The 16,633-nt window shown below is 37.5% G+C and overlaps 1 protein-coding gene across 1 annotated transcript in view; it reads right to left on the bottom strand.

The window, feature by feature from the left end:
- LOC149287585 (neuropilin-2-like) overlaps positions 1 to 10,683 on the bottom strand; it is a 56,436-nt gene extending 45,753 nt beyond the window's left edge. Inside the window, exons 1-3 of the mRNA XM_089492771.1 lie at positions 10,543 to 10,683; positions 8,807 to 8,819; positions 2,767 to 2,944 (exon numbers count right to left, since the gene is read on the bottom strand). Of these exons, the coding sequence (XP_089348897.1) occupies positions 2,767 to 2,944; positions 8,807 to 8,819; positions 10,543 to 10,683 (332 nt within the window). The remainder of the gene's footprint in view (positions 1 to 2,766; positions 2,945 to 8,806; positions 8,820 to 10,542) is intronic.
- Positions 10,684 to 16,633: the final 5,950 nt, after the last annotated feature.

Below are 16,633 nucleotides of genomic sequence, written 5' to 3'. Positions count from 1 at the left end.
AGAGAAGTAAGGCTGAAAAGAGTTGCAGAATCTCTATGTTCTTCTCATGGGCTAATGCTTTCCTTCACTCATGCTGCCCCGTACTTCTGGGGCGTCTGACCACCTAACCTCCAGCTTTTACCCTACAAATACTCAAGAAAAATCTCAAAACCCACTTCTTCAGAGAAACGTAAAATCTGCCACTAAAACAACCCCCACACTATCTCTCACCTTTCTCCATACCTTATGTTTCTCCTCACCCGTTTCCCTCTAGAGTGTAAGCTTGCGAACAGGGCTATCTCCACATAATGTTTGTCTATTCTAGTTTTGTCATACCCTTGATTATATGTATTGTAAGAAGCACTGCGTAAATTGTTGGCGCTATATAGAGAAAACATAATAATAATCCAGATTGTGGCTAAAGCCCAACAGATGTATCACAGTCTGAGTGTGGTGTACTAGAATGAGAGGGAGTTCCATTCAGGAGGAAGGCAGGCAGGGTGGCCAGAAGCAATGACACAAATAGAGAAGATTGCAGTGTAAGGCATGACACGTAACAGATTGACAGTGGCAAACTGGAATGAAGCCAGGTGGCAGAAAGGATTGACACAGCCACAGAGAATGGCTATTACATGTAACACAGCATGGCAGAAAAAGGAAAAGGCTGGTAGTTGGCATGACAGAGGATCAACATATACAGGACAAAGTGTCAAAAATGCCAGAAAACATTACATTTATATTTTTTTTTTCTTTCTATGCACAAAAACATGCCACATAAACAGTCCGACGACTCTATCAACTTTATTGTTGTTTGTTATTGTCGTACATTTTGTCCAATAATAACACAGTTTCACCTATTAAACCATTATTTATTTGTTTCTTTAAGTAATTTATTGATATGTTTCTAATTTCTATGGGCAAAGATCTTAAACTATTACTTGTTATTTAATGCAGACAAAGAGAGCAAGTAAAAGGAACTGCAGTTAATATTGTAAAGAGACCCAAATTAATATTTTAAACAATGTACTCATCACAGCTGGGACCTCCTTGGTTTTATTGTCTTCCTGTTACTTTATTAGGCTGTCTGTCTATCTTCCTTCCATGTGACGTGACTTACTATGACTTGTCATCCCAGTCAAGCATGTTTACAGGTAATTCCCAAATTCTATTGCTTTCTGTTCAGCCTCAATGACCCTCAAAGCAGGCGAATTCTCTGCCTGTAAGGAATCAATTACTTCCTGCAACACTTTATTAAAAGTCCTCACATCTCCTGAAGCTCAATAAGAAAAGTGAGGAGGAACAAAGAGGGTTGTGATGGTTATGGAGCATTAGATCTTTAATACCAACCTCCCCGGGCAATAGAAAAAAATGTCAGGGTCTGTACATACAAACACAAACAATGTAAATTCACTCATTCAACCAGTGTTTGGGAAGATCAGATATTGGAGGTTTGATGACAGAGGTTCTGAGATTAGATCTCAACTATTTGCAACAGCATCTGAGCTAACCCTTTTGGGACTGTCTTAGTGTCATATCTCTCTGAATTTGACTACAATTCCCATAATGCTGCTTTTGGAATGCTCGAAATGATGGAATGGTAGCAAACATTATAAGAGAACACATTTCACTGAGTTTCATTTCTGTTGTGTAGTCGAACTTTGCAGAAATCAGATGATCCTGTTTTCACAATATGGATTTTCTGGCTCTAACACCTTCTCCGTTACAGCACTCGCTAATTAATTCTTAAAGTCGTTTAACACCCTCTACATCACTCTCACGTGAAAGAATAATTTGCACTTTTTGAAAGAGATGTTGGGTGAAATGAGCAATTCATACAAACAGGTTTAAAGGGGAAACGTAAGGACATAGCTCTGTTATTTTATTTAACTTTGAACACAATAAACAGCATTGTGGTTTTAGTCGAATAAAGTCCATTATATTTTTGATCAATAATGGGAGCGCAACAGAAATGTACAATTCTTTACACAGAGCCATAATATGCAGAACATTTCTTAATGTTGAGAATGCTCAGGCCTTAGGATTCCAGCAAATTGTACAGATGCAAACTGGCATATGTGGGTCAAGACATCAATTATTTATAACTTAAGGATATTCTAACATGTGAATTCATTTATAAAAGACACTAACAATTTACCTCTCATTTCCAGAGATGGCTAACACAAAGCTAAGATCCTACCTTGCTCCACAGGCTTTATTCATCAGCAAAAAATCCTAAAAACCCTTAAAAGGGCAGAATAATTAATGTACCGCTTACACTCCCGAGTCATGTGATTTGCTTTGATACGAATGGGTTAAATAACATAGATCAGCAGGTCTGATACTGCACTGTAGGTTGCAATGTTTCTTGATGACTTCATCTGTGCATTAAGGATTGGAAAAATGCACATGCTTTATAAATAGTGTTTTATGGGTAGTGGGATCTACGTTCGTATCTTGGGCCTAAAGGTCCCCAGTGCACACGTGAGATCAATAGTAATCAATGGCTTAGTGCTGGCACTCGAGAAACCTCAACCCAGCGGGTCAGACAAGGATTCTATTTAATCTATAGGGTAATGACATCATGTGGAATATGCCAGACACTGGAATCAGACAGGATTCTGACATTAGTGATCTTGCTGCCTCTCGACAAATTATTCTGGGTCTGTAAAATCTTTCTGGTTATGAACCTACGGCAGTCGGTTTCCTAAAATGATTAACTATGAACTATCCGTGGAGTCTCCAACCAAAGTGTGAGCGAATGTTCTGCAGGGGGAAGTGAGCACTTACTTGCAATCGTGTTTTTCAATTTCAAAGTGAGGGTTGAAGTTAAGTACAATCTTCTGGTTGGGTTCTGGAGCGCTGATAATCCACTCGCAGTTCTGATGAGATGGGTAGTCATTTGGATAACCAGGGGAGGTGATGTACCCAGGATCTTTGGCATTTAGATGACCACCACATGAGTTTGCTGCAAAACAAAAGTATAACACTTCAATTAAACATTCAACAACAACCAGCGTAGGTCAAGTACTATATTTCCTAGAATAAAGAACTCGCTCATCATATACAACATATTACTATCAAATGTGTCCAAATATAATCAAGTCAGGGGTGAACCATGTTTTTTTTTATACATTATTGCTCTTAGAAGTTTGCTGTGCCTTAAATAAATTAAGCTGAATAAACAAAAGGGGAGTTTTGGTGGTCTTTCTTAAAACTATTGGATTGACGCCCTAGTTGAAATTCTAGTTAAATACGTTAATTAACATAGCTTTGCATAGTGTGTAGTAGACAAGTCCAAAAGTGTCATCTCAGCATCTTTGCAGAATAAAACACAGCCTTGGCCCAACACTGATGTGGCAGTGCAATCAATCACAGGCCGTGATTCCTTCGCACCCTCAGTAACCGTTACTTGCAAATGTTACTAATTCGCCAAGCCTACTGCCTCAATGTAATGAGGGCTGCTAACATGGTTTCCCTTATATATAGATGAGAGAACCCAAACTTGTGTTTTGGGATTTGTTGCCTCTATTAACCAACATACACACAGGAACAATCTAGAGTTTCGATGTGAAGTCCTGTACAGTATGATCTTTCATTTAGAAGCTATGCTCGTGAATATGCCTAATAATCATGAAGAAGCCAGAATCCTGAGCAGTGATATACCATCAAGCCCTGCAGGGTTGTTCCAGTCTAGGAAAGCATTTCATTGCACCATTCAATTTAATTCATTTTAGTACCCAACGAATCACCCAAAAACAAAGTTACTGTATGTTACAGAAGCACAAAAAATAAGCATCATCTAATAAGTAGTAATTATAAAGGCAGTAATTATATACCTATATCATTTCACTGTGTGTGCAAGGATCTGTTTCAAGGATGTGTCTCCCTGTACATAGGTGTGATGACTTTTGTCACAGCAGCCCACAGGTTAATGGGAAATAGGTCAAAGTCCAGTAGCTCACCAAGAATTTGCCCTCTATGCCCTTTGGCTTGCCCAGACTATAGACCCCTAAATGCATAGAGCAACCCCAGAGCAAAAGGCAAACAAAGAAGGATATCCTAATTCACCCTCGAGGGTTTTGTCCATTAAATAACCCCTTCCAATGCTTTCTCCTTAAAAATGTAATCCAGAGTGCATATTAACCCATTGAGTGCCAAAGGCAGGACGAAAACCAACAGTCAATATTTCTAGTACAAAAGGCTTACACCAAAGCTGTCAAAGAAGACTCACTAACTACCGCAGGGATGGACAATGCTTAATCATAAATGAGCTAAACCCAAGATAAACTCTCCTGTAATTTCTGGTGCTGTACCAATTGCAGGTTGGAGTGCTTATCTGTGACAAAGAGGTTTCCTTCCTGCTCTTTATCCAAGAACACTGTGAGTTAAATGCATATTTTAGAAAGTTGATGTTCGGAACCAAGGCTTTGCCAAGAATAACAGAACAAACGATGCTTCAGCGTCCCTACGTTTGTAACCCCAACCTTGTGTCTCTTGATGTTGTTTCATAGCCTTCTCACAAAAATATTCATGATAACAGGCATCTGCTATTGACAAGGATATGCTTCTAACGCCTCAGACATTTCCAACATTTTAAATGGCCAAATAGCCCTTAAGGCTGTAGAACACTTTCATAAACATTCTGAGCTCATGGGAAAAGGACATGCTAGAAGATGAGATCAATTATCCCATTTATTATGTGTTCAGAACTATTTAACATGTGCAATCAGAAATGCCAATTGTCTGATTTTGTCTTAAGACTGCTTCTTTAGATTTTTAACCGTAGACCGAAGAAGGGACAGTAAACAACCATTAAGTGGATCTCACTATGTGATGAGATGGGGCAAATACAGGCACCAAGGATGCATCCTTACATTTTGAACAATTTTGTACAAAAAAAAGTACAACAATGGCAACTGTGAATCAGTACTGATCAACTGTATCTAGATTTAGACTGGTTTATCAAACTTCCTCAGTGATACTGATGTTATTAAACAAATGATTGTGGTTTTTCGCCAACATGATCTCTCCTCCAGATAAAATACATTTAGTTTTTACGAGTCACGCACAGCTTGCTCCAGATCATTGGATAAGCCATCCTCGCTGATACTTTCAACTGAAAGCAGTAAACGTTTAACTGGAACCAGTAAATTTATTATTTATTCCAGATCTCTTATGGTACTTCATGGTTCTCGAATTGGCATATACAGCAAAGGAAAAGTTGGCTTCATAAATTCAAGCTAAATCCAGGGAGTGCATAAGTTGATTAAGCAGGGTGTTGCAAGATGCTATCTCTTTTTTTTTTATGGGAAGCAGAATTTATTTTTCATGGTAGTGATAACCAAGTTTACCTAGGTCCTTATCTGTTGTCAAGTTCTGCATCTTTAAAAGGTAACGGTTGTCACTACTTGTTACATAAACACACGATCGACAGATTCTTGTTCAAAAACACAGCAAAGACACAATTTGAACTTGAATTTCTTCAGGAAATAAGTCAAGGCTGGGTTTCCGGCTTAGCTTATAGGAGCTTAATTATTAATTTATTAATTATTAGATTGCTGAAATATGGACTTTTTTGTCTTAAAGTGTGGGAGTGCATGTCCAGAATGTGCAACTTCCTCAAAAACTGCCATAAACTGGGGATTTTTGTTTAGCTGAATCATATACTAATTTAGTTCAATACAAGAACTTAGCAGAACAACAGGATATTCCATTATAGAATGCTTCCTTTCAGTTACACTTACTTACTTGGTATTGCTTCCCACCTCAAAATTTACTTTAACAATTAATTGGCATTTAGTTTTTAGGATTCTTCTGATCTTAACCCCTTTGCCATAAAAGATTCATATTATGCTGGGCCAACTACTTATGCAGGAGACTTTGCAGGAGATTTACTAGGATCGATCATCCATGTTTAACTCAGAATTGATGTGCTAAATATGTATTCACATGCCAACACAACTGGCAAAAAGTGAGTTAAAAAGTTTTTTTTAGCAGTTGCCAAACAAACTAGGGAGGGTATAAAGAGACAGTCTAAAACTGGTCTCTGAAACAGAGAGGAGTATGAAAAAAAATAAGTAACAGACTTTCTGTGACATCTGGTAAAGTTCCTATGGGAAGTCCCATGGGGTCTGCCAAACATTAACAAACCCACCTCCTCCCTGTACAAAATATCTTTACTGTGCAATAACACACGTAGACACCCTGCCTGCTTGTGAGTGTTAAACGCGCATATCACCTGCTGCTGTACACACATCCGTTCTCTTGTTATATAGCACATCACATATAAACAGACAGAATTGCCCCCCCCTTCTTGTGCCCCCTAATAACCTGCATTCCCCAAGCGGGGTCCTTATTGCGCAACATAAATAGAATATCATCTTTCAATAAGATTTTTGAGAACATTGCAAATCCATGTTCGATAGAAAACATTTCAAGGACTCTGTAAGGTCTTTCTTCAGGGTTGTTTGCCAAGTCAGCCAATTCTGATAAGCATTATCATGATCTGTGGCCTCCATCATCACTGTCCCGTTACTCAGATGAATGTGTTACTGTTGTCTAAGATGTGTACAGTACGTTGTTTTGTTTTTTGTTTTTTTACAAGACCCTGGCAATGAGCTGGACAACTCTGTCTGATGTTTTGCACATGACAAAGCAGCTGCTATTCATTATCCTAAAATATTTAACTATTCCATCACTGAAGAAGGCAGTCCAGGACAAAAACCTCTGAAAAACACCCTTAGTTCTCAGTTTCTTATGGAAATGTTCATCTCCTCTTCCGACTGCCAATGGAATCCTGCATCATCATCTATAGGTGACTGTCCACAATCTCCACTTCAGCTCATGTAGACCACCTTTCTACGAATGATCAGGCAACCACTTAGCAGACACCATCTAGGGGTTTGGAAACCACATAAATTAATTTTTATTTGAGGTGGGACGTGAAGATTGCCCTACCCCTTTGTATAGACATCACCTCAACTGGTTTTCTATCCCATGTCAGCAGCTACAGAGCAAGAAGTTGCCTCTTGGTTCGGGTGGAGTTCCTTCCATGGTCCTACTCACCACACAGAAATACTAAACTTTTGCCAACATTTTGCAAAGATTGCAAAAATGTATAGCTTTATTTTCTTACTGTGTGAACATGTCTGTTCATTGTTCATATAAACATCTAAGTAAACAAGGTATGGCCTATACAGTGACTCTAACTCTTTTTTTTTATACACAGAAGCTGTTTCAAAGCGCTATGATTTTGTTCTCACGGTTCCTTACAGCAGAAACTGAAGCTTACTGGAATTTCCAAACAAATGTTTACATTGTACAACTCTTAATGAATCTGGCATTTTTAGTTTCAGTAAGGGAAGTGATCTGCATCAGATGTTACTTAGTTTGGGTCAGAGACTTATTTAATGTCTTGTAGCACATTGTGTAACTTTGGAATGAAAGCATTTTTGAAAAGGCATTGTTAGTGTTCACACGAAACAATTTAAAAGGGGACTTCATTAATGACAACAGAATTTTCTTTTAAGTAATGGTGAGCCCCTCTAGAATAGATCAATGAAACCCATTTGGTAGTTATACTAGGGGTATGGGAGTTTGCAGTAGCCCCGCCAACTCGGGATGCTCACTTTTTACTCATCTGTCCCCTTGGACAGTCCAGCCCTGAGATTATCCCACACGTGGGCAGATTGGTAGATTTGTTATTAAGTGAGAATGAAATACAATCTTGAATAATTCAATAATCAATAACAGGCTACAGCACAAGTGCAGATACTCTAGAACTGAAGTGAGGGTTCTACTGAGGGCCACAGCTAGTATACTCACTACAGCCAACACTGTGTATTAAATATATGGATGCCAATATGTGGGCCCTGGCATCCTCTCATTTTATGGTACAAACAACTCTTAAATACCCAATCTTTACTACTCTGGGAATAAAATTAAACCTCAGTTCTCCTTCTGTTGATACGCCAAGTTGGAGCCAAAATTCAAAGTTCACCTACATAACAAAGGCAATATTATATTCAAATGCAAGATTGGAATTCAAGAGGTAAAGGAAGGTTTTAATCTATGTCACATATCTACATTTTCACATTCGCAGTTTGTGGAAATTTTTAGCAAAACAATGTATGTTGCTAATAGGTTACAGTTTGGAAAGAATTTTCTCTGTGAAAAGATGTCATCTTCCCTTAAGCCACCTTGTTCTGCCTCCATTGTTTCGTATCTAATTGCATGTCATAGTAACTGGATAATTGGAGCACAAAGATAATTACACTTGATGCACTTTTAATTCATTGCAGCTTTCTTCCTCGGCGGCTTGTGTGCGACGCACTTCTGAGCAGCGAAATGTATGAAGATGACATCGGACAGGCTATAAAAGGCATTAATTTGGTGACAGAATAATTCTATTCTCTCCATGCCCCCTCCTGCCCATTTTTCCGTGTTAAGGACAGCAGCTAATGCCTCAGCACTTTATTCAAGTGATATCACAGATCAAAAAATGATTTAACGTTATTCAAAAGTTACAAAACAGCAAACGCTAAGGGCCGTAACTCCTACAAATACACATATGGAGCTTCTCAGACATAGACCTTCCTGATGATTTGCGACGGTTATGGAAAATGTAAAGTACAGGGTTATATCAAAACAGCGATTGGGGACTTGACTTGGGGAGCGCCTTGGCACAAAATGCCCAGCAAATAATTTAAAACCATTTACAGCTTGACAAACGAGTTTCACTAGACCATGGAGTACTGGGAAATCAAATTATAATACCCAAGCACAACGGTGATTATGGTTAATTAGGCAGCACATAGGGACATGTGACCTTTCAGCTTCCTCTATGAGCATGGCCAAACATATCATTACATATATTTTACGCCACCTCTCCAGATATATATCTTTTGTGATGCAACCTAAACTTGATTTTTATTGACATTTCAAGATATCATCCAAGACACCTCCGTTGGATTGTCTGTAGCTGAAAAAGAAAGTGTGCCATTTTCAAACAGAAAAGGTTAAAAGAAGGAAAGTGGTGATCAGATTCTCAGAAGACTTTTATGTGCCATCAATTTATATGTTTATGTACATGATAGAATTGTAAAGGGAATGGAAGCAATTGTAACAAGCCTATTGATCCTCTGTGTGTGGGAGCCTAAACAAATTTCGAAAAAATGTTCACTTAATATTTTTCAAAGCTAAAGCTTTGATGAAATTACACATTTTGCTTTGAGTAATTTCATCTGCTGCAAATCAGAGTTTTGGTAATTTCATAACACAAACAAATGTAATTTTGATGGGGCAAAGAAGATGATCTAATGGCGTTAGGGAATATTTATATCCTGTTTTCTCCGGACATAACAGCTAATATAATTCCAATCGCTCTAACGATAGGTCTGGCGTTTAACATCATAGACATCTGTTCAGTCGTGAATCCACCACATTGTGTCACATCAATTGGACAAGGGTACCTGAACACATGCAGAGTTTGCAACGTATGTCCCTTGTCATCATGGTACACAATGAACATAGGAATGCTGTGACGCTGCTGCGTGTGATGGAGATCCGTCAAGACCATACTAAATAGACAGCCTTGGCGTAATTAAAGGAACATTAAAGCCACATGATAAATAAACCATATGTTGAAGGCACTTTTAATATGTCCTGATTTGGAGAAGAATTCAAAGGACGCTTTGATGTTTATGCATAAAGAGTAATTCTGATACGAAATAAAAAAAGTATTCCAATTAAAAAGCATTAGTTACTATGGTAATTGCTCTAATTTTCCAATTGGCACGTTTGCTGTGTATGTGGAATGGGTGAATGTTCCACAATATATACTGTAGGACAACCCAGGCTTTAGACTTAAGTATTTGCAAATAACAAGCATTGGATTTTAGAATTTGTGGGGAACCAGGTTCCAAAATAGCTTATTTGGTATATTTTTTAGTCGATAATGCAAAATGTCTATAAATTTAAATTGCTTACTGTATACATATGTTGAATAATAAAAGACATGCTATGAATTTTAGAGGAGGTGTGAAGTGGGTGATGGTGTTTCTCCCAGCCTAAGTGGAACAACACATTAATGATGAATCTACTAATGGCTTAGCGCTAAAGGGAATGGTTTTGCAAATGAAATAAGTTGGGTCAAATTCCCACAAGAGGGGAAAAAATCTTTCACACTTTTCATCTACTAATTAAGAATCATGTACAGCATTTCTAGCAGTGTTCTATTTTTGATGGATATTGTCGGAAATAATTGACTTTTTTTAACAAATGTTTTGCAAAAAAAAAACATTATGGAATAATTTCTCCTTCACTTTTTTTTTTTTTAAATTTTCGGCCTGCTCTGTCAGACACAGCAACTCAGACCACAGTAATCCCAGTGTCTGTTGCTTCATGTTATGAATGTTTCATTCCCCCTGAGAGTCTCGGAGAAGCTGTAGAAAATGCAGGAATAGATTTCTTGAAGTCATTGTTGAAGATTGCGACGACCCCCCCTTGGGTGATGGCTTATTACTCTAAAAAGCATTCTGTGACATCATGTTCTACTGCCATAACCCCCACTGACAGGGTAACCGACGTTAAATAATGAATTAAAACTTTTTCGGGTTCAATTAACACATAATCATCTCCGCGTAGGTCAGGATTCTTTGACGGTTTCTTGAGGATACTATCATTTTTTCTTGCTTCTAATAACATACCAGTAGTGCAAGTTTGTTCTTTTCATTTTTTTTTTAATGTAGGCTGTAAAATGGTGGCCCAAGGCAAACGTGCTGAAGCATTATTTAACAGAACAGGGTTGTATTAATAGTGGAGCTGTTTAGCAGCAGTAATAGAAGAAAGATCCGTATGTAATCATTGTGAAATGAGATAAGACACTTGTGTCTAAAAAATATTGCTAAGAATTTACTTGAAGGAAGACGTGCGATTGATGCGAACCACACGTGGTGATTATGCATGTGCTGTGCCGGCTGGGAGTTGTCCATTGCAACTGAGGCATTTCTGATTTACGGATTTCAGGTCATATATGCAAATTGTAGTCACGACGAAAGGGAAGAGAAAGAAAAATACAATATTGAAGCCTGAGGTTCTACTTAGTGTGGTACCAAACAGTTCTACTGTTTGGAAAGAAACGTACGACTGATGGAAGCCTCCATTTCCAATTTGAAGAAGATGTTATCGCTTGCCGATACGACGTCAAACACATAACACCATAACTATTCCAACCACTGAAAAATTGTATAAGCCCGTCTACAGCTGGGGTGAGACTTGCATTAATAATGGTTCATGATTTACATTGATCTCTGACACGTCTATTTTCTTTGTAAATGATTTCTAAACATCTATTATAGAACTGAAATAATCTCCTAATTCCACCAGTCTATACCTAAAAGGACATATTAAACAGCATGTGCGGTCCATTATGGGCTGTAGTTCATTAAAATGTATACGGTGGTCAGGCTGAGCTCTGTAGCAGGCTTGTAAGTATACAAAATCCCTAACGAGACATACGGAGGACACACTACGGAGAGACCGCCCCACTCTAGGTGCACGATCCCTCATGCAAGATTTGGTTACATTCATAACAAATGTTTTGTAGATACAGCAATTCCTAGACATGACATCACATTTCCCCCATAACATTCTTCTTCCCTTAATTCTATCACATATCATCAGAAACTTTTATAGGGAGAAGGAAATCTCAGGAGAGACACTTAATGCAGTTATGTCTCCATTCTCTATATGCTTGCTGGACTGGCGCTCTCTTGTTCTAGTACCCTTGAGAGTATACTCCATAACAGCGTCGGTTTTGCTTCACCAGTACGATAGATAATATGTATTCTGGACAATACCTTACATGAACATTTCTTGGAACAGAAAGCTCTAAATTATCATGTGTAGCCTGACTCACGGGAAAACCCCAGCTCTTTATTATTGAAAGGAAATTCCACGAGCCACCGGACTAGATCTGCATTAAAGTCAAAGCACATTATAAGAATGAGGTTGCCCATAGGATCTGACATTCCCTTATGTCATATTTAACATTAGCACCTGTATAAATTGTAGGGCTTTATTTCCAGATATTCAGCATCTGTAGTTTTCTCCATTTTGGTACTAAAGAAAATCCACGATTTATGCTGCCCTTCAAACAGACATTCTATCAGGTACAGCGATGTATAATATTTCAGCCAAGGCGGGGTGGGCAGCTGGGGCAAATAAGCAAATCTGGTCCTTTTTGTGCTATTTTTATGGCCGTATATATATATATTCAATGCCTGTTGTACAAGGCGGGATAATGTCAGTGGCCATACTATTATTGGTCCTACAGATGCCATATGACTTCCCATAAAGCAGATTAGCCATTAGCCTCCGTCGGGGGGGGGGGGGGGAGCTAAATAAAATCCCCGTCCACTCACACAGATGTTCTTCTCACTTTTTAAAGACCAACACACTTTTTATCATTTATTGTGCCAGTACAGTCTTTTAGAGAAGTTCTTGATTTATTTATTTCCATCCCTTTGTGAGAAACACATTGTATGTCTGCAGAGGAAGGATATTCGCATTAGAATTGCAAACTCAGCTACCTATGAAACTCAATTGTAAGAATATTGTTTTCTGAGCACATCGTCTGCTATGGAACAGAATACATAAATGCAAATATGTCGTCTGTATAAAATATTTGATAGTCAATTTGAATTTCATTACTTCACATTGCACTACCTTAAAAAATTGTTAATGATTTTAAAAACTGCCAAATTACTTAAATAATTCCCTGCAAAGACCTAAAAGGTTCACTCCCAATATCTACCCCGATTTATATACTAGACAGATATATTGTATTTTGCTGTTATTGCGTATTTCTTTGACAAAATCCAATTGTATTTATTGGCCTAAAGTAATTGCAGTGACTCTCTATCCACATGTTATCACGTATTCTGGAATCTGAATAAATACAAATAAAAGTATATTTTTTGAAAGAAAAATGTTTTTGTGCTACTGATTTTAAAAAAGGGGAAGCTACTTATGAATTTCACAACCTATTCAAAAAAAAAGTCATTAAACCACTTCCTCACAAAAAAAGATGCATTAATATCATATTTTTGGTATTGTAAACAGGACGTTCGATTAAGTCAGAAACACCTTGTGGTATATAGTAACTGGTAAACCATGATGGACAGCCAAATTGAGGTGACCTCATCCTTGATCTCAATCAATACAAACAATACACTGAACGATTGGACCTTATTGGCTTTTGTCCTCAAACAATGTATGTAACTACATGTGCCGCTGAGGCGAAGCCAGGTTTCCCATTTTTGGGGTGGGCAAGCAACCAGGACTATGATGAAGTTATTCTTAGTGGCGCCTACTTGAACTTCCCACTTGTCCAATTAACTGGTTGAGTATGAGCGCACCATGTCAGCCTCAGCCTAGTGTTTCTACCTTCCAAATCAAACCTCACGTGGCAAGCACCTTCTGGCAAGGAGAGGAAAGAACCTAATGCTGGTGCCACTAGCGAGCTCAACGCCACCGGCAGACACCAAGGTCGCCTATATGTTTCTATAATGCAGCTGGCTCTATATATGAGAAATGCGTTGAGGTGATGAAATGCATCAGTTGACCTTTGCTTCAGCAGTAAATTTAAACCTGCTGTGTCATTTTTACAGAATATCTCTTTCTGTTTAACCATTTTTTTTTACAGATTTAGAAATGTGTAATTATATATCCAATATTACAAAACACCATTGTGAGAACACAGGTTTGAAAGATATTCTATAGCACTGCAAAGCCTATCCTTTCCCAGAGGAGAAGAAGAATTAAAAACGCTCTGTTCTTACTATCGACTCTGGTGGGATTCACAGATTTCACTTATCAGAAGTTTATTTTTACACTGCAGCTGCACCGTCTAAGGTCACATAATTTGGCTGCAATCCCAGTAGTTAGAAATTAATTTTTTCCTTTTTAATACGAACTGGTGTCCCCAAGGGATTAGATCAAGAGCCTTATCTGTATTTGACAGCTTCCTAAACCTCCACAAAAATATGCTTTCTTCTGTGAGGGTCTCCTTGGTGTAAGACCACAATGCTTTGCAACATTTTGCTGAAAAGCGCTCCGAATTCCAAAGGTCACACCACGGGCTTCAATTGACACATTGTAATCAAGTGTTCAGTTCTGTAATAATTCGTAACTAGATATTCATATCCAACGCTTACCATAACCTCGCAAAATTAAATTCACTTTTCTGATCTGTCAAATCTAGCGCTGTTCCCTTACTAATTTCCAGCTGCTATTAGTCGTTCAATTTAGCACTTGAATTGCTTTAAACAGTGGCTTTAAGACATATTTTATTGAGTGTTTACATTTAATAAACATTTAATAAACAATATTTTGCCTGTTACGATAAAAATGTACACAACTCATCAATAACAGGTTTTTTTTGTCCTTGGAAATTTCCTTGTTTTCTATTTAAACATCACTTATGCATTAAAGACATTTAACGTGTAAATAAAATGTTGTTAAGGGAAATAACTGCTAATTAAGTGAAGTCCAAAAAGTAATCGCAACTTCTAAGGTATCCTGTGTTCCCATTAAGTGTGGATCCTTGGTGTTTGAGCTATACTGTCGGATTAACACATTTAATCCAAACCGGTTTCTACTTTACACACCCCTAAATCACTTAATTGTCTCTTAGTCGATATCTTTAGGGCAGGTCTGGAATTAATCTGATGCAGTCTCCTTGTATACGCATGGTACATGGAAGAACTTTGCATAGATTTGGGGCATTCTTAATGGAGAAGATGTCTATTTAACTATTTTTTGCTACTGTGGGTCTCGTTTCTAATAAGTAAAGCCTGTAAGCCTGATCTAGATAAAGAAAGGGCCATCATGAGTTTGGGATAAGTGGCATACATGAAGGGGAGATCGATATCTGTCCTAATGGGCATGGGAGAACACGATTTGGATGGTCGGCAGCAGACTCAGGTTGTAGATGGCACATCAGACATCCAGACCACTATTTGCTAACACGATTTGTGCAAACATTCTTTCCAATGTGACTCAGGAGATAAGACATTTAAAGTAATCAGATGCCGACACTTCTTCACATTTTAACATATTCATTGCCAGACATCCTGCAATGTGATTTAATCATTTAGATTTAGATCAGGCTTTATTTACATTGCCTAATTTTATTTAGGAAAACATTTTTTTAAAAGCCAGGGAAATTTACTGCCACCAATTGTGAACCATCTAAGAAATGTATATATATATATATATATATATATATATATATATACATACATACATACTTACGTATGTATATATTCATTTCTAAAGATATAAAGAAACCTCTTTTATTTTCAAACCTAGTGTGATGTCTCCTGAGAAAGTCAAAGCAATAACAGCTAGCCCAAATCCTTACGTTAAAACCATTTCCAAAATATAAACAACATATGTGTGCTATTTTAGAGACATGAATCACCTTATCAAGCATACGGCTTCAATTTAGAGACTGCATCTCTGCCATTGTAATTCAGCTTCCTTATGGGGTTGCACACAGTGATTGATAGAATATGACGGGTGCATATATAGAACAGCAAGATGTGTCTCTGATAATTTGAGGCCAGGTGGGAAGCTGTTTGTCATGGTTCTGGTGGCCACCTGCTGCATAGCATCATGAGCCGGGCCAAGAAAGAGACACAGATTTTCCATGTGGAGACAGCACTTTGCTGCATAGAGTGCAGAAATCTGGAAAATGGAAACAATTTCTGTAGTCCTAAAAAAAAACAGGTCCGAATGACCTTTAATGTCTTTGTGTGGCACCCTGAGGACAACTAATAAGCTAATATATGTATACATTATATATATATATATTATATAATATATATATATAATATATATATATATATATATATATTATATAATATATATTATATATATATATATAATATACCGGTCAAGAAATGTAAATAATCCTTTATTTAACAAAACAGACAGCATGATTATATAAATAATTAATTATTTGTTGTTTTTGAGTTTTATTGTTTTTAATGAAATGTTACTGAAACAAATAATCATAAAAGATCATTGAGATATTCTGTCCTACACTCCCAAGCAAACAGCCACTTGCCAGGGCATTTAAGCTTCTTACCAATTAGCATTATGTATGCATGTTAAGGCACTAATTTAATAAGTGAGCACACATTTTAAATAATGGGTCAGAAAATGTCACAATCTGAGTGTAACTACCTAGTATTAATCCCCCCCCCCTCCACCTAAGGATGTATCCATATGGTGTAAGTATATTTTCTGTGTTTACTTAGGACATGTCCAACCCATTAGTAGCATCAGTTAACACTAATTTGCACATCAATGCTTATCCCAGGACTCTGGTACCCAAAAAGATCTTAATTCCCCTTGTTGGTTTTATTAATGTATTCAAATTAGGGAATAATGTTTTATTGAATTAAATCCATAATTTACTTAATAATCTTTTGAAAAATGCCACTGACTCCAAGGAGGTTATTTGTCTAGACTACCATTGTTTTGGGATAAACCCTAAAACGAGAAGATTGGCTCACCCAGATTGTAGACTGGTTAGCCAGTCCTTGCCTGATTGAACATTATAGGAATTGTAGTTTCTTGAAGTGCC

This window comes from Sceloporus occidentalis, unplaced genomic scaffold (genome assembly GCF_023333645.1).
Source record: "Sceloporus occidentalis isolate IW3139 unplaced genomic scaffold, rSceOcc1.0.p SCAF_59, whole genome shotgun sequence".
NCBI classification, from domain to species: Eukaryota; Metazoa; Chordata; class Lepidosauria; order Squamata; family Phrynosomatidae; genus Sceloporus; species Sceloporus occidentalis.
The sequence above is the reverse complement of the archived record's forward strand: the minus strand, read 5'-3'. Positions and strand labels throughout refer to the sequence as shown.